Source organism: Eschrichtius robustus, chromosome 13, assembly GCF_028021215.1.
Source record: "Eschrichtius robustus isolate mEscRob2 chromosome 13, mEscRob2.pri, whole genome shotgun sequence".
Classification (NCBI taxonomy): domain Eukaryota; kingdom Metazoa; phylum Chordata; class Mammalia; order Artiodactyla; family Eschrichtiidae; genus Eschrichtius; species Eschrichtius robustus.
Window position 1 is genome coordinate 42286850 of NC_090836.1, and position 24759 is coordinate 42311608.

Sequence of the window (24759 nt, forward strand, 5' to 3'; positions counted from 1 at the left end):
TCACATCAAGGGAGCACAATTTAATTAAGAAAGCCCTCGAAATTCAAGCTGTTCCACATGAAGTACTGTTAAAGAAGTTGAAGGTTGGTACATATTTCCCTCTGCCGATATCAGAATTATTTTCATGGCTAAGGTCTCTTGGCCTAGCCCAAAAACTGAGCAACTGGCTGCCAACATTTGACACACAGGACCATTTCCTTTTTCGTTAATGGGCCATCAGTTCCTGCATAGCGTCATCTTGCCTTCACTCACATTATACAATCCATTTACTTCCTCTACATTAGTGACTTAAAATGCACCTTGGGGAGATACCACAGAACAGCAAATATGGAGCCAGCCCAACACTAGGCTTGCAGAGACATAAGAAAGGAGATGGCATCTAGAACAAAGTTTAAAAAAACAACAAAACATAACAGGCCTGTGTGTGTGTGTGTAAAGGGGGGTAAGGGGAGACAGGACCCATCTTCTGTCAATTTGCTGAGGCAGATGGGCCCTGCTGCGAGAGCTGCCACCTCCTGGGAAAAAAGCCAGTAGGTTGCCTCCTCTCTCCTCTATTAAGCCCGCCACTGTTTACGTTCAATCTCAGATACATTCTGTTCACCAGCTTCAGAGTTCCAAGTGCAGGTGCCCTCAGTTAATCATCCCAGCTCACTCCGGAGTCACTTCCAGCAGTGAAGGATGTTCCAGGCAGTGAGCCAGACAGAATCGTTTGGGTTGTTGCTGTTGTTGTTGTTTTTCTGCACCATTCTGGTCCCTAAAGACTTGTTTAAAAAGTTTGTTTTTTGTTTAAAGTCGTTTCTTCAAACAAGAGGGTAAGAGGAAAAATCTAGGACTTCAATTTGGACAATGAAAGAGACTGAAACGAAGAAACAAACTCCTTGTGGTGGTGAAGTTGGGAGAAGGTGGTGATGGGGGAGGGGAGAAATGAATGATAGACTCAGGACACTTTGAGGAAAAATATTTCCTAAAAAAAAGGAATTTAAGGTTACCTTCCAGGGCAAGAAAACCAACCTCACATTCATTTTGAAAAAACTATTTACTTTTTTCCAAATATTATTCCAAATACATGTTTTACAGGCCACTATGGGTCAGAAACATTCTCTAAAAGAAAGCATTTTGATAGACATTGGAAATAATTTTAATAGAAGAAAAAGCTCATATTTATCTAGATGTAGCTATGTTACACAGGAAGATTTCAGTATCCAAAGTGCAAAGACAAAATAACTGTGGCTTTTCTTGCCACTCAAAATATTGACAATCCTCCCTTATAGCCTACTCTTAATTGTTAGTTGGGTACCAAATAGATGGTACACTGACCTTTAGAAGCAGGGCTTCTAAATGGACAAGGGGGTGGGGGGTGTCAAGCATCAGAATGAATTCAACTTAAGAACAAACTGGCTTTGAGCCCAACCAAACCCAAAGTCCAGCCAGAGGCCCATTAGAAATAAATATAAATTGTAGTATCACTTTTACAAGGTTGTACCACTTAACACTATTAAACCTAATCAATCCAAATTAAAGCTAAGCACACTCCCATTATTAATTCAGTCCTCACCGTACCCCATTTCTATGAAGGCTCCGTGTTATAGCTCAGTTCATAATGGGGGAAGGGCAATTTCCAAGTTCTCGAAGGAGCCATCCTAAATCTTCTGTCAAAACCTTTCTTTACCCTGCCCTCCCACTCCCCACCCTGAGACAAGTCAGTCTTACCAAAGAGGTAGGGCTTCTACCAGTCTCATGGAAATTACACCAGAGAAAGGTCATTACATGAGAGAATTTGGCTTTAAACCAAAGGGACGTACCCCCAGCCCCCAAAAGAATCACAACGAATTTCATACCCCACTTCTACCCCGTAAAGATCTCCCATCTAAAAGCTCCCAATGACAGCACAAGGTGTTGATATTACACTACTTGAGGAGGAGAAGGAGATATATATAGTTTTCATAAAGCCCCCATGCACAATTAAACTTGATTAAAAGCCTGGAGAATGCTAAAAGTAGTAATGAGTACAGGAGGCTGCAGAGCAGAGAGTACAGGTGCGCCCTTCCTTGCAGTCAGTAAACGCTGGCAAGTAACAGGAGACGTGACTTCACTTGAGCATTGGAGAAGCAAAAAAGTTGCCTTGTCGTCCTAGGTTGGTGGCAGACTTGCTTTTGCTCCCAAATCTAAAGAAAAAGAGAATGAACTGGAAAAGTATTCTATAAAAAATGATAAATAAACAACTATAACATTATTTGACATAATCAATTAAAGTAGGAAACCCTCAACAACTACTCTGTAAGCTATTATTTGTCACCTGAGATGAGGGAGAGGAAACAGTAAAGACCTTCAGACCCTTTTTAAAAAGAGGCTTTTAAAGTCGAGCTGCTAGCTAAGATCTAATTCAATTTTTCTTTCAGTAAGCTTCAGCATGATGGGAAAGAAGTCTAAGGAAGCGGTCACTGTTTATTTCCTGAGCAGACCAATTTTGCATACCTGGGAGTGTTCTTGGTGAAGGTGGAGCGGACTCTCTTTGACAGGGAGCTGGATGAAGGAGTCTTGAGGAGCTGATGCTCAGGAGTGGTCACAGGCCCCAGTAAACTCACTTCAATCAAAGGTAAGACATATTTTTAAAGGAAGGGAAAAAAGAAAGCACTCTTGCAGGCAGCCAGTATTAAGCTGAATATCCTGTGAAACACTTAAGAGCTCAGGTTAGAGACCTAGCAAAGTCCCAGAGGTCATTTTTGTCATCACTTTATAACACACCAGTATATTTTTTGAACTATGCAGGCAACTGCTCAATGAGTAGCTGACATTCATTTTCTGAGTTAAGCCATTCTCACATTCATTTTCTGAATTAAGCCATTCTCAAACTCCAAACTTCACAAATCTAACATCTATTTGATTTTTCCCTATACTAGAAAAAACAATATGCTCCCTTAAAAAGGAACTTGCAATAATGAAAGAACAGGTCTCCGAAGCCAGTGAAGTTGGAATGAAACCAGCCTCATATATTTTTGGTGGCAGTACAAACTGGCAAAAGCCTTTAAAAAATCAAGTTGGGGCTTCCCTGGTGGCACGGTGGTTAAGAATCCACCTGCCAATGCAGGGGACACGGGTTCGAGCCCTGGTTCGGGAAGATCCCACATACCGCGGAGCAACCAAGCCCGTGCACCACAACTACTGAGCCTGCGCTCTAGAGCCCGCGAGCCACAACTACTGAAGCCTGTGCACCACAACTACTGAAGCCCATGTGCCTACAGCCCGTGCTCCCCAACAAGAAAACCCATCGCAATGAGAAGCCCATGCACCGCAACGAAGAGTAGCCCACACTTGCCACAACTAAAGAAAGCCTGCGCACAGCAACGAAGACCCAATGCAGTCATAAGTTAAACAAATAAATAAATAAATAAATAAGTTTAAAAAATCTATATTAAAAAAAGAAAGAAAGAAATCAAGTTGGTAAAACATACCAAGAAATAAAAATGTTTAAAACCTTTAATTCAGTAATTCCCACTCCAGGGAATTTATCATTAGGGAAAAAAAAAAAGGTATATACATATAATGTTGATGGCATCACTATATGTAATTATGAAAAGTTGAAAAACAACATCAATACCTAATAGAATATTTAAGCAAATTCTAGTTTACAACCATAAAAATGATAAATAAGATCATACAGTAACAGAGAAAGTTCTCACAAAATGCTAAGTAAAATAAGAAATAATTATATCTAAATTATTCTATCTATATTTTTTAAAAATATCCATATGGGTAAAGAAAGAAGGAGAATATGGAAAAGTGAAAAAAAAATTAGGATGGAACTGTACAAATTTTTCTTTAATGTTAGAATTCTCAAAATTATTTTAATTTTATTGAAGAATATACATTTCAAACAGCTCTAGCAAAGGCAAGGAGAGGGCACCCGACCAAAAACCGGAGAGGGAGTCAGGCCCTTTAAAAAGCACACCTTAGGCCTTACCTTACCTTTAACATCTGGGGTCTGTGGTGTTGAAAAGGCATTTGAGTTTTCGATGACATGCATGGGGTCAATGTTCTCTTGTTCCACCATCATGAACTGACTCCAGTATTCCAGGGGTAGTGAAAGCAGGCGCTCTACCACCTAAATGCCACCAAATATGTTAGCAAACTTCCAATGCTCAGGGCTTTTACCTCTCACCATTCTCTCCTGTTATGTTACACAAGTTCATGTATATAGACATACATGCTTGCTTACCTTGGGTTGACGCTTGATGTCCTGTAACATTATCACTGGATCTGGATTGGGCACAGCATGGGCAACTATTGTAGGGCCAAAGACTTTAGCCAGATTTGCAACATCCATTTTAGTGCTTGGGCTCTGAGCCACTCTAAGTAAAAGAGCATTAAATTAGAAGACTTGTCCCTCTGCTTAAAAGCAGACCAAAATATAAGATCGATAGGAAAACAATTCACCCCTCACATTCCCTCCCTAACACCCAACCCCATTCTCTTCCCTTTGGCAAAATTCCCTGACTCCCAGAGACAAATTTCTGCTCTACTCACCTCTGCAAGTGAATCATGAGGAAAGCTAATGTGTCTCTGTTGGCCTGGGGCAGTTCACCAACAGCCTGGTACATGGCAGCTATGCTGTTGTCCTCATCTGTGATTTCTACAAATGAAAAGAAAGTACCAAGAGGCCTAGACTTCTTTCCTTTGACAGCGGGCTTCCCAGATATTGATCACAAAGTCTCATCTATACAGTAAGCTTCTGAAACTTCTGATTAAGTTCATGACTGCATCAGACTCTAGTTTCATTAACAAGCGGGATACTGGCCAACAGCTCAATATTAGAAATCAGAACTCTTAAAAAACCAGCTCTTGCAGTTAGGGAAAGCAGCTGGAAACTCATGTTTCCAGGAATGCAGACATATAAGCGCAGTGACTACAATTATTAAGAAGGTATTCGTTCACAAAACATGTTAAGAGCCTACTATGTGCCAGGCACTGTCCTAAGTACTCAGGATCAAGCAGAACTAAACAAAAGACCTTGCCTCATGCTACCAGAGGAGTCAGTCAAAAAGCAAATACCTATCAGGCAGTGATACATATAATAAATAGTAAGGCAGGCAAGAAACTAGAAAGTAATGGTAGCTGTTCTTTCTGACAAGGTGGTCAGGAAAGGTGTTTCTGAGGACAAGCTATCCAAAAAGAAACCCGAAAGGAAATAAAGGAGCAAATCATGCAAATCACTCCAGGCTGAGACAACAAACTTGATGGCCTCGATGGGAGTAAGCTTGGTTATGTTCTAAGAACTGCAAGAATTCCAGTGTAACTAGAAAAGAAGAAAGGAGGGGAAGGGTGTTGAAAGAAATGATGTTGCCAAGACCCAAATCATGTGGGGTCTTTGGGGCCTGTTAAGGACTGTGGATTTTATTCTGAGACTTTTGGGAAGACTTTGGAGAATACTGAGGACAGAAGGGACATTACCTAACTTAAATTTTAAAAGGACCACTCTAGCTTCTGTGTGAAGATTATACTGTAGAGGGCAAGAGTAGAAACAGGAAAACCAGTAGGTTCTTACATCACTCCAGGGTAAGAGAGGTCAAGATAATAATAGGAGTGACACATTTTAAATTTAAGATATATTTACAGGGCCTTTGTTGACATGATTTGCCAATGGATTAGATGTTGGGCATGAGGTAAAAAAATCAAAGATGGCTCCAAGTTCAAAAGGACAACCTAAAACTTGACCAAAAAAAACAACACAAAGCAACAACAAAAAAACCTGTTAGGACCCTATACAGTTTAGACAGGAAGAGGAGATAGGCAAAGGGAACATGGATATAGTTATTCATCCATCAAAGTATTTGAGCATCTGCTATGTTTCAGGCACTGTACCAGGCAGGGGATAAAACAGGAAACAGAAAAGTCAAAAATTCCTGCCCCCGTGGGACTCACATTTAAGGGTTTTTTTTTTTGTTTTTTTAAATTTATTTGGCTGCACCGGGTCTTAGCTGCGGCTGCTGGGTGCAGGATCTTTGTTGCGGCACGCGGAATCTTTCAGTTGCAGCATGTGGGATCTAGTTCCCTGACCAGGGATCGAACCCAGGCCCCCTGCATTGGGAGTGTGGAATCTTAACCACGGGACTACCAGGGAAGTCCCACATTTAAGTATTCAGATCTGCTCTTACCTGCTGCTTCCATAAAGGTCTTGTTTAGCCGAAAGGTCAGAAGGGGTTCTTTGAGGTTTCGAAGGAAGTCTTTCAGGAGGCTACAGATAGCATGGATGTCATCCACTTTGCTGAGGAGGGGTACAGTTTTCACTCTGAGGAATTTCTCTTTCAGCTCTTTTACTGTCCGGTCACAGCCTGAGATCCGATACAGGCCTGTCTATTATCAAGATGACACTTTGAGTTAAAAACCTCTTAATTACTGACACAAGTAACAAATTCACCCTCTCCAAGGGTGGACTCTTACCTCTGTCAGCCCCCTCTGCTCAATCTCATTTACACAGTGGACAACAATTGAAGGGATCATTGGAGAAGTCTGGGACACATAATCTGCCAGCATTCCCTGAAAAAGGCGAGTTTAAAATTAGTATTTACACCACTTAGACCAGCAGATGAAGACCAATGGAAAGAGCCATCCCCAGACTAATATTCAGGCTGGGACATCATGTTTACTTTTAAATTCCTCTTCCCAAAGCATGTATTAAAACAAAGACTCAATTATTTTCCTACCTCCACACCAGGACTGATTTATGGTCACATATACCACACTCTTGCATGAACAAGTAATAAAAGACGACTAGCTACAACTCTGTCCCTGCTCCTCTTATAGTCAAGGACATCAGAAAGAAAGCAATAATGAGATCACAGGTATGGAGTATAATATAAACTAATTTATTACTCTAAAAAAGAAAACCTTTTCTATACTGTAATTATTCTTAGTAAGAAAAATTATTTAACACAACTAACTCACAGTTGATCATGACACAAACCTATCAGTAGGAGAGAACTCCATGGTTCTATATTAGAATACAGAAAATTTGTAAAAAATTACATGCATGGATAAGAACTCTAAAGAAAAGTAACCTTTGATTTGCTGGAGGCTGGGTAGCAGCATAGCCATTTTGTTTTGATTCTTGCTAATGTTGCTTGTAACAATAATTTCTTAATCAAACTTTAGAAATAATCTAATCTTAAGAGCATAGTATGGAATATCTCTAACATAAGAGAAAGAATATTCAAAGATGAAATTACATGATGGCTGGGATTTGCTTCAAAATAATTCACTGAACAGGGTGAGGAGGAGGAGATGGGGGTATTAATAAATCAAGACTGGACACGAATCAGTGATCGTGGAAGTTGAGTGATAGGAGCTAGTGTTAGTTATACTAATCTCTCTACTTTTGTATAAGTTTGAAATTTTACAAAATTGGATGGGATGGGGAGGGGGAGGAGGAGGAAAGGAAGGGGGGGAGGGAAGGGAGAAGGAAAAAAGGATGAAAACAAGGAAAGGGAGGGAGAGAGAAAGGGGAAGGGAGGGGAGGAAAAGGAAGAGGAATTTGGTTTAGAAAGGTTACTAAACAGACAGACAAACCCAAACAGGATTCTGCTGCAGGTTAACATTTTATAATTTCTATTCATTATTTGTGGGAAAAAATATATGTGGCATCATTAATTTTTGAAAAAAATGACCTTAAACTTTTAAAAGCTAAAGAAGCCATAACACAGTGATGGCTCCCACAGGTCATACATACTTCTCCGATCTTGACAGGTGTCCCTATCAGGGTAGGAATGCAGGGAAGGGGACAGCGGTCCCGACATTCTGGATGAGAGACCACACGACAGTCTCGACACTTCAGAGACAGCTTCCCAAATTTTATTCGCTTTCCACATGGTACACAAGATTCGGGTTTAATAACCTGAGGATGAAACAGGAAGTGGTATGAATTAGAAAATTATCATCATATCAACCGATGTTTATTAAGCACTTAGCATGTGCCAAACAACTTCTTCATCCCTTTACACATATTTACTTGTGTAATTCTCACAATAATCCTATAGAATAGGTTTTGTTTTTTTTAAGATAAAGAAACAGAAGCAAAAGGAGGCTAAGTAACTTGCATAAGGGCATCCAGCTGCAAGGGATCACTGTACAGTAGTGGAAAGAATTTGTTGGCAAGGAGTCAGAAAACCCCCATGTTAACTTTGCTACTTACTATCCTGTGGCTCAAGCGAGTCACTTAATTCCTCTGAGCCTCAGTCAGTTTGCTTGGGTTTTTATGAGTAAATCAAGTGGGACAAAGTTAAAACGTGCCATGTTCAAGCATGAAATGTAAACACACATCACTAAAAAGCAACAACTGCTTCTGAAAAGTTGCTTTCTTTTAATTTAATATTACTCACAGAATGGAAAGATACACACCCTCTGTAACCCTGGAAAGCGGGATAAGAAGGAGGAAGGAAATTCGACATTTAACTTTATAACACTAAAGTATTTAAATTTGTTGCTAGTAAATATTACTCCCACAATTAAAAAAGTAGATGTGCCCAAGAGCAGCAGCAATCCCAGATTTACCGTCTTAGAGACAAAGTCATGCAGGCGCATTCCTCCATTGCTTTGTGGAGTGTTGGAGCCGTCTGTGTCGGTTTTTGGCTCCGGCTGCCTGCTGCTCAAGGTGGAGTCACTGTTCCAAGGCTGTAAAGAACCTAGAAAGCAGGCAACTCTAAGCTTTGTGTCTTAGGTATTTTGTTCCTTCTGAATTTTTTTTTTCTTTTTGTTGCACTGCATGGCTTGTGGCATCTCAGTTCCCCGACCAGGGATTGAACCCGGGCCCTCGGCAGAAAGCGCAGAGTCCTAACCACTGGACCGCCAGGGAACTCCCCCTTCTGGATTTTTACCCCAATTTTAATATAACTGGTAGATAACCAGTAATCTGTAACAATAATCAGAAGTGAATACAATGGCTATTCAAAAAACTGTTTCCAGAGAAACAAGTTATATAGTGGTGTAGGCCAGGTTAGCAAGCCAAAGGCAGGGCATGACACAAACAGTGCTGTGGCCCTCAGTAAGCAGCAGTAAGAAACTACCCAAAACATCCAACCCCTGCCTCATGAGGGTTCTAAGAAACCAATTCTCCCCAGATTTTACCAGTCGTTTTACACAGGCAATTCAGCCACAAACCCAGCGGACCTGTTTTCCTTCGGCTCCTGGTCCAATATGGCACAGTCTCAATAGTGGACACAGCTTCAATGGGCCCGCCATCATTGGGAACAGTCACTGTAGTTTTTGCAACTATGGATTCATTTCCCTGAAACAAAGGTTGTAATGAGGGAAGGATAAATCTAATTTCCCCTCTACTATAGGTGTTTTGGAATAGTTAAAAAATACCTGAGTCTCGGTCAGGACTTAAGCCCCCAGCCCCAAACACTCTTAAAGTTGAAATCTCATACTTTCAAATAGAAATACAGGTCACAGGAACATACATACAAGCAACTAAGAACCACACATAAAGCTGACAGCTGTTTACTACTCTATTCATATGGATGATAAGGATCCTATTACACAGAAAAACTTTCACTGAACATCTCTCTCAAAATAACACTGCAATGTTGACTTGGGATTTTTGATGCTTGGGGCCGCTAAACTTTGATGTGTTCAAGACCACAATTCTCTTGGCCTGGCTATTCTTTTTTTTTAATTTATGTATGTATGTACGTATGTATGTATGTATTTATTTATTTATTTATGGCTGCGCTGGGTCTTCGTTGCTGCGCACAAGCTTTCTCTAGTTGCGGCGAGCGGGGGCTACTCTTTGTCACAATGCGTGGGCTTCTCATTGCGGTAGCTTCTCTTGTTGCGAAGCACGGGCTCTAGGCGCGCGGGCTTCACTAATTGTGGCACTCGGACTCAGCAGTTGTGGCTCGTGGGCTCTAGAGCATAGGCTCAGTAGTTGTGGCACAGGGGCTTAGCTGCTCTGCGGCGTGTGGGATCTTCCCAGACTAGGGTTCGAACCCGTGTCCCAGGGTTCTTAACCACTGAGAGATTCTTAACCACTGTGCCACCAGGGAGGCCCTGGCCTGGCTATTCTTACCTGGTCTGCTGTGGAGCCAATGGAACGAGTTTTCTTTACAGGTCCGGGGGGACCATCAATGAACTGTCGGCTACTAGAACGCTAGAGATGGGGCAAAAACCAAGAACTTTAGTGCCAAATAGAAGATCTGAAGCACAAAAGATAAAATTATTCCATTGGATAACTTGGATGCAAGTCCTAGGTACCAGGACTGCAGGAAATAACAATGTGCACTCTCTCACTGCCTATTTCCACATGAAGCTTAAGTTGTACCAACACAAAAATGCCCTCAGTGCCCTAGAAGAAACAAGCAAGCTTTGGAAAAATTTAGATGACAGCACCAGAAAAAGTAGAGTGTAATCCTATCTAAGGACATGAAGTCTTTGGAAACATATTAAGGACCCTAAACAAGCACAAAGATAGATCTCTGTATATCCCATTATACACACATTTCATCTGAAGCTTACATTAGAGCACAAAAGTCCTGCATAAAAATTCATATGACAACTCAAACAAACTTAAATAAATCCTTTTACTCTCCATGAATGAACTGAGAGCAGCCCAGAAGAGTGAAACAGGACGGGATCCTGTCCTGAGTTAGGACATCAAGGAACATCAATTACTGCCCCCGCAACATGGATTCTCTTGTAATCTGTGTTTAACAACAGCTAGAGCAACATGTCAGGAATGCAGTACAATGGCAACATTTCTGGAGAAAACTTTTATTGTTACTTTGTAAAAACAAACAAACACAAAAAAAACCCCAAAACTAAACAAAACCATACATACCCTCTTTTCTCTCTTCTTCAGTTTAAAAGTCTTTACCAAAGAAGAATCCCAATCCTGTTGACAATTACACTGTATTAATTTCTTTCTTTGGTTAGTCCTCCCCTAAATGCTGTACAAATAAATTTACAGAGAATTTTAAAGGCCTCTTGAGTCAGAGTACCTAACTCACAATTTGGGGAGACAGAAAGGGAGGGTCTCAAATGTTATAGCTATAGAGCTGTAGTAAGTTAACATGCTTTCTTTCCAAAATTGAAGCTATTATAATAGAATCAGGAATCAATACCACAGAGGCAAGAAAAGGTTAAAGGATCAACTTCTGTCATGATTATCTTCAGCCCGGTCCTTTATTTCTGATTATTTTTGTAATTAGTTTTAGAACTTACAGAATATTGGGCACTATACTGCTGGCATTAGATGTGAGCCTTACTCTTAAGGGACTGCTATCATCTAATCAGATGTTCTGTACAATGTAGCCACTTTAAAAGTTCTAGTTTAGGTTTTACATCTCTCAATCATCCCTCCTCCTTGGGCCCTAAAAGACATTCATGTGGACACTGAAGAATTATTTGTCTTTCACTGTGGTCTAGTTTCACTTCACTCATTTTAACCATTTGCATTCATTTTTAGTAGCTACCTATGACCTCCTGATCCTGATAATCCCCGAAAACACAAAATCCAAAAACAGTCGTATATAGCTTAGCTAAATAAATTTAACCTCTCCAATTTATGGTCAAGTAATTTTACCTACTGGTTGTTTGATTCAGCTTCAGTTACAACACATATCACATCACAGGTCTAGCTCTAAAATCAGCTAGTAGTATATTCTAGTTTTATTACATATCCCAGACTATGTCATTCCTTATTTCAAAAAGGTGATATACCTAATACTAATATCTACAAAACGGCAATTATTTCCCTAGTCAAACTCTGACAATTTGGACATAAAACCCTGCCTATGTAACAAGTAGTTGTCATTTATTTTGCTATCATCAGAAAACCAACTACTAATAACCTCCTGATTTATTGTTTTGTTTGCTAGCTTTCAGCCAGTAAAACAGGAGAGATACATAAACCAATAAACTACAAGTCTCTGGAACATCAAAGATTGAAATATCAGGAGATGACCTTTTATGGAGAAACACCACCATAAGTTACAAGAAGGGTTCTGCCCCACAAAAGCAGGGTAACAAAGAGCTTAGACAGGTGAACCACTGTTCATCAAAGCATTATCTAGTGCCTGGAAACTTTCATCAGTCTTCTGGCTGAAGTTTCAGGGCACTGGTTTCCTTCTAATTGTGAAGTATGTCTAAGTTTTCCTCAAGAACCAATTTAATTTAGAAATAAGGCACAAGTCTGTTCTCCCCAAGAGCAGCAAATAAACCCTGGCTGGATAGAGTCTTGCTAATTATTATTATTATTTTTTTGCTAGCTGGGGTTTTAATAAGTCAAGATGTAGTAATCAATTAATACAGGCAGTTCACAGATCCGTTAAATAAATTTAACCTCATGCCAAATCCTAAATTCTATATTCTCACTTCCAAAATTAAATATATAAGCCAGTCTCTTACAGCTTATATTTATATTTTTAAATGCTAGTCAGTATCTATAACATATCAACTAATAAAATAGTAATAAGGGAATTTCAGAAGAGAGGACAGGAGAGAGAGGTTCCTGAGGGAGCAGGGTTAAGAAAAATAGATAACTCTCAGAAATCAAGTGTTCATTACCAGCGATTCATCAGTCTTGTCAAAGCTGATATCCGATAAAATGGAACCAGATTCATCAATGGTTGACAGTCTAAATGAGTGAAACAGTAGTGTTAGAAACAAGACTGGAAAGTAAAATCCACCAACACCAGAACAAGTCACACTTGTCAGGTAACATCAGCAATTTCACAGTAGCATCTTCCCTGTGGAGATAACTACAAGCTCAAACCCTAGCTGTGGTGGGTTGCTTTTTATGGTTTTCATGGGGGACTATGTGCGTGTGTGCAGGAGCACACATGCAGCACAGTTGCTATTTTCAGCTAAGGCCTTATAACAGAAGTTGAAAGCTACAGTCAGGGGTATGGGTGCTACTCCCTGCTGAGTCTGTACTACAGGCTACTAAAAATTCACAAGGCAGATGAGTGAAGTTTAATTTGATCCCAACTGTGGTTGCTTTCTACAAGACAGAGTATTACCCAGCATTAGCTTTTTAAGAAATGAAGCCTGTACATCTTGTTAGTTATAAAGATTCCCCATAAAACAACCAGGCAACAAAATAAATAGCTCTAAAAGAGTGCTGACCTTTCCCTACGTATTGTATTGGGGGTGTTAAATTGAAAGCCTGGTTGAGACTATTCTAAATAGCGATGCAGTGCAACCAAAATTATTGTCTGGTCTTGGCTCACAGAAGGCCCTTCCAAACCAGAAGAGCTACGAGAGCTCTCTAGAGAGTAAACACTGCAAGTATTGCTGAACTGCCACTTCCACCTTTAGGTTTCTTAGCAATGTGCAAGATTAGTTATTGATGTGCAATTCAGCATCAACATCAAATTTTACCCATGATGAAACATCCTAAGGAAAAATAAAAAAATAAAATAAAGAGGGAGGCCTCTGCGCCTTTATTTCCCACACACCCTTCCTCCAAAGTCTTTTTCTGCTTTATTCAGCACATATTCCAGAAGCAGTATATCTAAGAGTTTAGATAACAAGAACTTATGACAGCTGTGTTGCTTATGATCAGATAACAACAGATGCAGTTCCCCCACCTTTTGTTCCCAGCATTGCCGCTGGATGGTTGGCCTCTGTTGAGAAAAGCCAGAGCTGATCTTTGCTCCTCGCTTAGTTGAATGCTGCCAGATGTGTCACACATGAGCATCTCTCGAATCAGCTGAATCTGTCTTTCCTACAGACCAAAGAGGAGTAAAACACCCTAACTAACCAAGGGAGAAAGCTTCACCTCAAATTTATGGGACAGGCAGACCAGAAGACATTAAAATACAGCATTATGCAAATGAGCCTTCAGGAAGGCTGCTACACCAATAGCATATTAATTCACATCAAGCCCAGGTTGTGTCTCCGATTTCTGACTAGTAAAATGAACTCCATCTAGAATAGTGGGGTTTCTGCTACAGGACTTTTGGATCAAACCGCTAATCCAAGAGAAGACAGTACTGCAAAATGAGAGTCCCAAAACAGATTTCACGTAGCAAAAACACTTTAGTGTCATCTAATTAGGACAATTATTGGCTTCTTCTACAGATCAAAGCAGCCACCCACCTTTCTAAATGGTGGAGCAAAATGCATTAAAATGGATATAAAGCTGTGATGCACTGGAACCAGACAATTTGAGCTTACTGAGGCATCTAACACTGTACCAAGATGAATTAGTCCCTCCTAGCAAAGGCTTGCCTTTGTACCATGACCCACCCTGGTACATCAGAATGATAGTGCTCTATGTTCTAGTGTTCACATTGGCTGAATACATCTATGCCTTTACCCTAAATTAAGAGCAGTGATAAAGGAAAGACTTAAGAGTTGTCCTGCCTATATCAATGACAAAGTACTAGCTATTGATATCTTATATGAGGATGTTCTAGGTAGCACTTATAATCAACAATGAGACAGATCAAATATGCTAGGATTTCTCTGCCTTTCCCCCTAATTTTAATTCTTTAAATTCTCATTTGAAATCTGTCTATTAAGTAAAAGTTTCAGGTCTAAAGGAGAAAAAATTTTTTTAATTTAAATTTCAGCCTATGAAGAATAGGATTCCTTGGCTGCAATTTCAGCTCCAATCATAGACAAACTTCTTTTAGTTCTTTAATGCAGAAGAAGAAACTGGGTATATCTGGGCAAGTGGAAACATTATCTGTTGATCTTCCCCCGTCCCCACTGTCACAGTTGTAGCATAAAAAACAATACACACCAGCTTTTCACAGTCAGCCTCAGCTCGCTGTCTCCGTTTGATCTCTACATCCACCTGATTGCGTGCATGCTTCAGCTTAACATCCAGAGCACTACGCTCAGTCTCTACTTTCATCAAAAGATCCTTGTATTTGCCCAGCTCGTGATCTGTTCTCTGCCACTTTTTACGGAAATCTTCAAAGTCCTTTGCCAACTGGATAAATTCTAAGAAAAGGGGGAAACTTTAATAATTCAAGCACCAAACAGAGTATAAATGCTCTAATAAATGAGTCCTCTGGTTAGTTTTACTCCAAATGCATAATTAAGGGACCAGCTGAACTATGGGCAAATCCATCTGAAAATAACCAGGAGTAGATCCTGGATATATGTTCATCACTCTGGATGAGAGCTTTGTGGGGAGCAATTCCTATTTCAATAGGCCAGTTACTTTTGGCTTAGCCAGTGGCATCTGCTATGGAATAAGTAAGTCATTAGTCACCTGGCTCCAGATGTAACACTAACAGTGAAAGCTCCTGAACAGAAGGCAATGAAAGGGGATACCTTTGGGGCAGCTGTCACCCACCAGGACAGTTACAGCTATAAAACAAAAACAGCCTCCTTTAGAGTCACGCATTGCTGCGCCAGAGAGGCGTTAAACAGCAAATTCAAATGTAACTGCTGTAATATGCTCCAGTAGATACAGATTAATATTACAGATGTCTAGGCCTACAATTGCATTCAGCTATATAATTATACAAATACTGATTTGAAAGTAAAGAGCCAATTTGCTTTTGCTGTTTAACACAGCCCTGAAGGGTATGTAAACATTCCAGTTGGAAAGACAGAGGAAGAGAAGATCATACTAGCTTTGGGTGAGTCACTGATAGAGGAACGTGGACTCTTTTCAAATGTCTGCAAAGAAAGCATCCCTTCTAAGGCAGCACCTCAAAGCATGATAATCCTGGTGGCATCCGTTCTTATCACCTGTTACCGGCAAAGACTATTCTATAATGCCTTACTATTCTAGTTAACCTCAATCTACCCCTAAGCTTCACTCCACCAGCATCATGGAGGAACTTTCCAAGGTGTACATCTGCTGCAGGTTAAACTAACCCAGTTTACGGCTGAAACTAGGCCAAATTCACACAAAGCTAGCAGACTCTCAGGTAGTAAGGGCACTTCTCCCATTTGAATTTAACCTGAGAGCACAGAAATAATATAGTGCTTTTTTAAAGCAATTTTAATAATTTGACTAAATTTCAAACTTACAAATTAGGATAACAATTCGATCTAGAGAAACCACGTCTGACACATAGGGAAACAGGTTTTTAGTAAACAATGGATTTTAGCAAAACAGGATATTATGACCTAGTTATCTTAGACAATGCAAATACCAAGAATCTCAAAAAATAAAATATATTATTACAAAATTCAAATAGTTTTAAATGATATAGTGGTTTAGTTAACAGTTTGGAACACATTACTAAGGGTTTTTTTCTCCTTAACTTAAACAAAAAGAAAACAAGCAACATATCCTTTTACAAATTTAACTATTTCAAAATTACAGATTCATAAGAAAAAATTAAAAACAAGAGCTGGTTCTTAGCCATGTTTACTCTCGCGATTCACCAAGCAATGCACTTATTATTTGTGTACTTCTCGATGTATGTGATACTTCCATTTTAAAGAATAAAGAACAGGAAACACACTTTTCAACTACACAGTCTAAAAACTTTCTAGCTCCACACTGTGGTCAATTAAATGTTTCTAAATATAGTGTTGCCTACACACTCCAGTATTTACTGAATTGAAAAACAATTTTGAGAATGAAAAGATTTTCATTTGACCTAATTTTGCTGGCTTGCTTGTTCCTTAGGATACTCCTTGAAAAGTCTTATTAAATTGGGGTTTTAATTCCCATTCATCGTTAATTGGCATATGTTACAAGTCTAACTGAATTGGATAACAGAACTGAAACCAAATAAACTATCAGTTCATTTCAAGGAAGGAGTTCCTATTTTAATAGTACAAATAGTTAAATTACTAGTTTAGTTTGTTAGACCAAAACCAGAGCATTTGCATACATGACTAAGATATTACTTTTATGTACAATTCTGTTATGAACTAATTGTGCTAGCATGGGTCAAAAAGGCACTTCGGACCATAGACCAGGAAAAACTTTGATGTTGGAGATCAATAAACACAAATGGCATTTTTTTGGTCAGTGTGTGAATCACAATTCAATTTGGTACTAGCCTCTGTCATGAAGTATACTTTCAAAAGGTTTATTAAATTCAAATTGTCTCTTTAAAAAAGTTATGTGTATATTAAATTACAAAATGTATCTATCAAAAAGGAGAAAGGAGAAGGGAAATTTCCTTAAAACAAATTAAGAATAACCTTAGATCCATTAAAAAAAAAAATCAGGACTTGGTTCATAGTTCAGCAAAGAGATTAAAGCAGCTCCAGAAATCCTGTTTTTTTCAGCTCACTCCTGCTAGGGCCTTTGTACAGGCTCTTCCTTGTCTTTCTCACTACCCTCTAAGCTTCTTAAGGGCAAGGACCCTGTGTCTCTTCTGCTTTTTTATCCCCAGGGCCTTACACTCTACCCAGCACATAGCAGGCACTTAAATGTTCAATGAATGACTGAACAAAATTGCTGTTCAGATCAAATTTAAACTCCAGGCATCCAGGCCCACCTCACCAGTCTGATCAAACTTCCCATCACTACCCAATACCCTCTTTCTAGCTAAACCAATTTGTCCCTGCCCCAGGAAAGACCTGTGTTCAGTTCTGTCTTCTCACTTAGGATCAAGCTATGCTCTCCAAATGGAATGCCCTACCTACTCTTCTTATTTTTTTTGGCTGTGCCACGCAGCTTATGGGATCTTAGTTCCCTGACCAGGGGTTGAACCCGGAACCACAGCAGTGAAAGCACTGAGTCTTAACCACTGGACCGCCAGGGAATTCCCCACTCTTCTTTATGTACCCATTTTTCTAGTCCCAACTGCTCTATGAATCCTTTCCTAATTTGTTTGCTCCATTTTTCTATACTTCCCCAAAGCATATATTTTTATACTTGTATTATCTTCTGTTTCATGAGACAGAATCCTGTCTCTGAAAGTTAAATACCTTAATCTTCTTGAAGACAGGCACCATGTCACATACACTTTAGTATCACCTACTGCATATAGCATAGCACCAACCTAGTATGGTGTTAGCACACAATAAGCACCTGATAAATATTAAGTTATATTTATTCCTGATTTACACACCAACGTCAAAAAAGTTCAGGCGTCTCATGATAAAAATAGAAGATAAAAATCATGTAGACTGGGGAAAACAAAGATAAAATATCTAGGCTATTGAAGTCATTTTATTTGAATATTAACTTTCACTCTGATCTTTCGGTAACCTTGGACTTAGCTTTAAAAAAAAAAACTATAACTATACAAAAAGGAGAAAGAGGAATGAAGTTATTATGATGAAAAGCAAGAGTAAGGAGTCAGGGGACACGTAGGGATGGGAGGAATTCCTAGGATCTAAGAAGAGGACAGACTGGGGTGGTTGCAGAAAAGGAGATTCTAGAGTCTAGAAAACACTAAGCCACTTTAGTTCCTCAAAAGCCAACATTCCGGGACTTCCCTGGTGGTCCAGTGGTTAGGACTCCACACTCCCAATGCAGAGGGCCCGGGTTCGATCCCTGGTCAGGGAACTAGATTTCACATGCTGCAACTAAGAGCCCACATGCCGCAACTAAGACCTGGCAGAGTCAAATTAAAAAAAAAAAAAAAAAGCCAACATTCCAAGTTAGGGATTTGGAGAGGGGACAAAACGTACCTCTGGGCTTCCCTGGTGGCGCAGTGGTTAAGAATCCGCCTGCCAATGCAGGGGACACGGGTTCAAGCCCTGGTCCGGGAAGTTCCCACATGCCGTGGAGCAATGAAGCCCATGCTCCACAACTACTGAGCCTGCGCTCTAGAGGCCACGAGCCCCAACTACTGAGCCCGTGTGCTACAACTACTGAAGCCCGCATGCCTAGAGCCCATGCTCCGCAACAAAGATAAGCCACCGCAATGAGAAGCCCGCACACCGCAACAAAGAGTAGCCCCCGCTCGCCAAAACTAGAGAAAGGCCGCGCAGAGCAACGAAGACCCAACGCAGCCAAAAATAAATAAATAAAATAAATTAATTAATTAAAAAAAAACCCCAACGTACCTCTATTTTATAACAGAAATCAAGGGAAGATAGAAATTTGCTTATAAAATAAAGGTTCCTGTAAAAGTAAATATCTTGTATTTTGGGTGGCATAATTATTTCAAAAGGTATTTTCACAACTAGTATCTCATTTATCTCGAAATCCTCATGGCAAAATTCCTTTTTGACAGATGGAGAAACAGACGCAGAAATAACAGTTAAAAGCCAGCACTAGTTACTAATACTCCAAACCTCAGGTTCCTCCCTCTGCCCCCAAATACTATCAGCTGTCTCCTCCTAGAGATCTTATCACAATCTCTTCCACCCATTTCTCCTTATTTCCATCTTCACAATCACCACTCCAGTTGGGGCTCCCCAATGCCTCTTTCCTGAGCGATGGCAACCATGTCCTAATCAACCTCCCAGCCTCCACTTCTGATGCAGCCTCCACCTCTGCCAGGGTAACCTTCTAAAAGCACGGCTCTGATTAAACCACTTCCCCTTACTCTTATTCCCCTCACACTCCACACCCTCTTGTCTCCACTCAGGTGGCTGCCCTGACCCTAAATGCCCTCTTTCATGTCTGTCTGTTGGGATCCTACCCTATACCTAATCTAAGGCTCAACTCACACCCTACTTTTTTCCATAAAGCCATTATTTGCTGAGTGAACCTGAATTTTAAGATCTCTTATTCAATACTCCTCCCCACTAGACTCCAAAGCAATCCATCTTCTGAGATGATGTGACCTCAAAGAGAAGCCTAATTAGTATGCCATCATGGTTACTGAGTTGGTACCAGATGATAGGGTCATGCAACAGCTATTAGAGAGAGAAAATAGAATATTGTTTTGAAAGGCCTGTAAGTAGATGAGAGCTATCAAATCAAAAACATGAATCAAATTAAAGAAAATATTGAATGCCACAAGCAAGACACCATACTAAGTACTATGGAGATTGTTTTTTTCTTTTTGTTTAAGTTTAAGACACAGTTCTTGCATTACTTTTCTACCAATGAGACTGACTTAACAGCAACACCCGCTAAATTAGGTTTACATGAAAACCTGAAATAGGAGAGCATGGTAACACAAAGAAAAGCTGGTAAAGAAAAATTCCCTTACATCACTTAGGTCAGTGCTATCAGCCCCACCTTTCTTTCTCACTAATCTACTTCCCAGAAGACTACTGTGTCACCACCTCCTTTTTCTTCCTAGCTCTCCACCCAACCTCAACCCTTTATTACTAAGCATCAAATAGGTAGATGAAACCAGATGAACTGTCCCTCCTTCAAAAAGAAACTGTCATTTTTCTCCTCTTCAATTGAAAATGTTTTATAGAACACAGGGAAAACCCAGGATAAAAAATGTAGACAACTACTACTCTAAAGAAAAAAGGCAACATCCTTAGAAATTCAGTAGATTTTGCCCAGTTCGTGATAAGAAAATGAAACTGACAACTAATGCCAACTATTTAGTGAAAAGAGAACCTTGATAATGAAAAAAGTCCAGGTAAAACCCATTTAAAAACAACTACAGAAAAATAAGTGACCATTTAGAATGAGTGTCCATTAAGCTTTGACCATAGATAAGTGACCATCATTTTCTTTTTAGATAACTCAAATGAAAAACAATTTTAGGATTGGAATACACTTTGGCTTTGCAGAAAACCCAAATCTGAAATCTGTTTTTTCTCTTCACACAGGCCAGCTCAGAATGACTTACGGAGTTCATTTCCTTCACTGAGAATCTCCATCCGGCGTGCAAGCTGCTCAAACAGATTCCGCATATTCAGCATCATAGTTTCCATCTTTCTGCCAAGAAATCAAATATACATTAGGGGTCCTGCCATCTCCCCCAGACAAAAGATTCAGAAGCAATCCAGTACAGTGATCAGTGACTAACATCTGGACTCTTCCATGTGTAGCTACCAGTGTGAGAATCTCAAGCTAACAACTGATGTTTTGTGTAATCCTTATTATAAAAACAAAGTTGGAATGTTTAAGACTCATTTGAAAATTACAAACTCATTTCAGTCCCCTGAATATAACACCCCTTCCGGCCTACTTCTTTTCCTCCACTCTGTAATCACTCTGGAGCTGAGAAGCAATTAGGGACAAGTATGTCAGTTGATTACTAAGTGACCAACGACTTAGTCAAGCCTATCAATATAACATTTTTGCCACTTTAACCCTGCTGCACTCTGGAGACCTTCAATGTAAATTAAAAGGTTTATTTTTAATTTCATCTTTAGCTAGTACCCCTGTTGCAACTGCCTTTTAAAACGCAGGACATGGTCAGCACATTTCCTACCAACAGTGCAGATGACGTCACACAAGTGATTAAGTGGGGAAATTGCCAGCTCAGCAGCTCAAGAATTATTTCTGTAATGCAGGGCTCTCTGCTGGACTGCGTGCAGGGACTATGTCTAATAAATTTATACTAAGTATAGGCAAAGGATTATGTTGTACCATATTCTGGCATCAAGGAGACAATACACCACCTTCACAGTTAGAAGGGCAAAGGAAAAATCATTTGCTACTGTGTTCTGTAATAGTGAATTTCAGGCTTCATATTTCCCCCCGCAAAGACTTGCTGATATTACATTAAAAATGGTGTCCTTACAGGCAGTTCTATTCCAAATAGACTTTAACTGGGAACACTTTGAGGAACTAAGATCTTCAAGAAAGAAAAAACTCAGCGGGATGTTATGAAAATTATCAAGGAAATGAAATTAAAAAATCAAATTTCATTTGAAAATTGAATGTCCTCAGAAACACCATTAAAGGATTCTTCTTATGTTTCTCCTAATCACCCCTTCAACATTCTAGTCCAGGCCCTTTTTTCATGCATCTAAATAAAATTTTAAGAACTCTTTTACGAAGGTTTAGTGATTTTACAATGTTTGTAAGATTGTACCATAAGCTATGAGGGCAAGAAAGGGCAGACAAAACACAAAGGAAAAAGGAATATATAAACGTAAAGATATTTTCTATTAAATGCTACAGATTTATTCATTTGTACTTGTATGATGGTTGCTCTAATAGCAAAAAAGCTGTCAATTCCAAGCTTGGATGCAATATATACATGAATCAGGGCTGGAAACCAAGATTTTCAAATGGCAATGTATCTGTTCCAAGCTACATAATCATGGCAAGCTGCTAAGCAACCAGACCAACAAATTTATTACAAAGCTCTTCCTCTAAACTAAGAACAAAACTAAAAGAATAGCATTAAAACTGGTAGGAAGAGATCTGGAAGTCATGGAGATGCCCATGGGTTTTAACAATATGACAAAAAAGGCAAATACTTCTAAGTGCTACAGGACAGAAAACAGGGGCAGGGCATTCAGTAGCCTATTCAAATGATGATTTCCTTTGGCTCCCAATAAAAATGAAAGACAGTGATCAGTTTTGTTTTGGTTTTTTTTTAAACATTTATTGCATCCAGCGTATTTTTTGGGGGCCGCACCTCACAGCATGCAGCATCTTAGTTCCCCAACCAGGGATTGAACCCGAGCCCCCTGCAGTGGAAGCGTGGTGTCCTAACCACTGGACCACCAGGGAATTCCCAGTGATCAATTGTTTTATTTTTATTTTTTATTTTTTTGGCTGTGTTGGGTCTTTGTTGCTGTGTGCGGGCTTTCTCTAGTTGTGGCCAGTGGGGGCTACTCTTCATGTGGTGCGTGGGCTTCTTATTGTAGTGGCTTCTCTTGTTGTGGAGCACGGGCTCTAGGCACGTGGGCTTCAGTAGGTGTGGCTCTCAGGCTCTAGAGTGCAGGCTCAGTAGTTGTGGCACATGGGCTTAGTTGCTCTGTGGCACATGGGATCTTCCCGGACCAGGGCTCGAACCCGTGCCCCCTGCAGTGGCAGGCAGATTCTTAACCACGGAGCCACCAGGCAAGTCCCCCCAGTGATCAGTTTTAATATGGGGTATTATTGGTTTCTATCATCTCTGCACTCATCTGTATATTCTGAAACTATAAGACAGTGAGCTCAGTACATAGGAAAACTTCTATCTGTCCAGGAATGCAGAAAAGGAAAATGTGACAGTGCAACTAGGGCACTGAAAACTGGTTATTTAAAAAAAAAAAAGAAAGAAGGGACTTCCCTGATGGCGCAGTGGTTGAGAACCCGCTTGCCAATGCAGGGGACATGGGTTCGAGCCCTGGTCCAGGAAGATTCCACGTGCCGCAGAGCAGCTAAGCCTGTGCGCCACGACTGCTGAGCCTGCGCTCTGGAGCCCGCAAGCCACAGCTGCTGAGGCCCGCACGCGCCTGGAGCCCGTGCTCGGCAACAGGAGAAGCCACCGCAATGAGAAGCCCGCTCACCGCAGCAGGAGTGGCCCCCGCTTGCGGCAGCTGGAGGGGCTGCGCGCAGCAACAGAGACCCAACGCAGCCAAAATATATATATATATATATATATATATATATATATATAAAAATAAATAAATGGCACTACCCTGAAACACACACACACACACACAAAATTCAGAGGGTTTTTATGTCTTAAATGACAATACAACAACCTGATTCCTTGTCTCCTTTAAGAGAAATCCCTCATTTTCTCAAGTTCCTCTATTCTTCTTTCTTATTTTCTTTGTGCATACCACTCCCTAGAGTGAGTGCTGTGGAGAGGTACTTTCTTGAAAATACAACCTGATTCCTGAAAAGACTACAGACACAGAGTACCTACCTGTGGACATCTCACCATAGGAACTATTATCTCATAGAACTACCTCGATCTACATTGTTCTCCTATCATGATGCCTAGTACCTAGGAGATAGCTGTTTGACTAAACATATCAAACTATCCCACTTTAGTCATTACATCTCTACAGACAACTCATCCATTTCTCTCTCCAGCCCTCAGCTCTCTCCTAAGTCAATCTTGTAACTCTCAATTTGTTTTGGTTGCCCTGGATGTTGACCTCGATTTTGAGACATCATTCTATCCTTCCCCCACACATGTCATCAACTACTCTACCCAATGACCTACCCTACTCCCTCTCCTAACGACACCCAACTTTGATTTCCTTATTTTTATCATTCTCCCAGTCACTCAGTTCCAAACCTCAGAGTCACCTTAAGTTACTCCCTTTCCTACAGGGAAACCAAACTCTGTGGATTCTTCTCTCATGTGTGTTATACCCAGCCCGTCATCACTTGCAGGTCATTAACACTCACTTCAACTGGCCTCCCTGGCCCCAGTCTTTCCCTAACGACTTTGCTCAGTTGGCACTCAGACACCTTATACCCTAACTTAACTTTACCATGTTTCTATCCTATGTCCCAGCTAAACTGTAGATTTGAGAGGAGAAACCTTACATTTTGCACCACTGTATTGCACAAAGACTCAGTATTTTTAAAAAATACTTGATAAATCGAAGTCAGAGAACAAACACATGAACGAACACACACACACACACAAACACACACGCCCCCCCCCCATGATTCTACTGTCAAAAGGATTTCCATTGTACCTGAACATTAATGTTTAATACAGATGAAAAGAGAACAGTTAAAAGAAAGGTGAGGGGGCAGAAGCCCTAGGATAAAATTTTAGTTATTCTATTTACCCGTCGTATAACCTTGCATAAGTCACTTAAATTCTGACACACATCTATGAATGGGAACGATAATACTTGTCCTTATTTACCTCACAGAATAATACAAATTAATGTAGGTAAAAGTTTTATACCGTATAAATTGAAACTCATTGTAAGAATATAGGGTATTGGACTTCCCTGGTGGCGCAGTGGTTAAGAATCCGCCTGCCAATACAGGGGACACGGGTTCAAGCCCTGGTCCAGGAAGATCCCACATGCCGCGGAGCAACTAAGCCCGTGCGT

General features: G+C 40.2%; 1 protein-coding gene across 9 annotated transcripts in view; it reads right to left on the bottom strand.

Moving 5' to 3' along the window:
* Nucleotides 1-1114: 1114 nt before the first annotated feature.
* Nucleotides 1115-24759, bottom strand: part of RACGAP1 (Rac GTPase activating protein 1) — a 33003-nt gene continuing 9358 nt past the window's right edge. For 7 of the 9 annotated variants that reach the window (XM_068561111.1, XM_068561108.1, XM_068561114.1 and 4 more), the window contains 16 exons: nucleotides 20634-20722; nucleotides 14741-14943; nucleotides 13581-13717; nucleotides 12556-12625; nucleotides 10829-10882; nucleotides 10061-10141; nucleotides 9160-9277; nucleotides 8545-8675; nucleotides 7724-7888; nucleotides 6439-6534; nucleotides 6153-6351; nucleotides 4525-4630; nucleotides 4217-4349; nucleotides 3967-4102; nucleotides 2476-2584; nucleotides 1115-2165 (listed from right to left, as the gene is read on the bottom strand). In XM_068561111.1, the coding sequence (XP_068417212.1) occupies nucleotides 2090-2165; nucleotides 2476-2584; nucleotides 3967-4102; nucleotides 4217-4349; nucleotides 4525-4630; nucleotides 6153-6351; nucleotides 6439-6534; nucleotides 7724-7888; nucleotides 8545-8675; nucleotides 9160-9277; nucleotides 10061-10141; nucleotides 10829-10882; nucleotides 12556-12625; nucleotides 13581-13717; nucleotides 14741-14943; nucleotides 20634-20718 (1899 nt within the window). In that variant the 5' untranslated portion in view covers nucleotides 20719-20722 and the 3' untranslated portion in view covers nucleotides 1115-2089. The remainder of the gene's footprint in view (nucleotides 2166-2475; nucleotides 2585-3966; nucleotides 4103-4216; nucleotides 4350-4524; nucleotides 4631-6152; nucleotides 6352-6438; nucleotides 6535-7723; nucleotides 7889-8544; nucleotides 8676-9159; nucleotides 9278-10060; nucleotides 10142-10828; nucleotides 10883-12555; nucleotides 12626-13580; nucleotides 13718-14740; nucleotides 14944-20633; nucleotides 20723-24759) is intronic. The other 2 variants (XM_068561105.1, XM_068561109.1) reach the window with 1 other exon arrangement.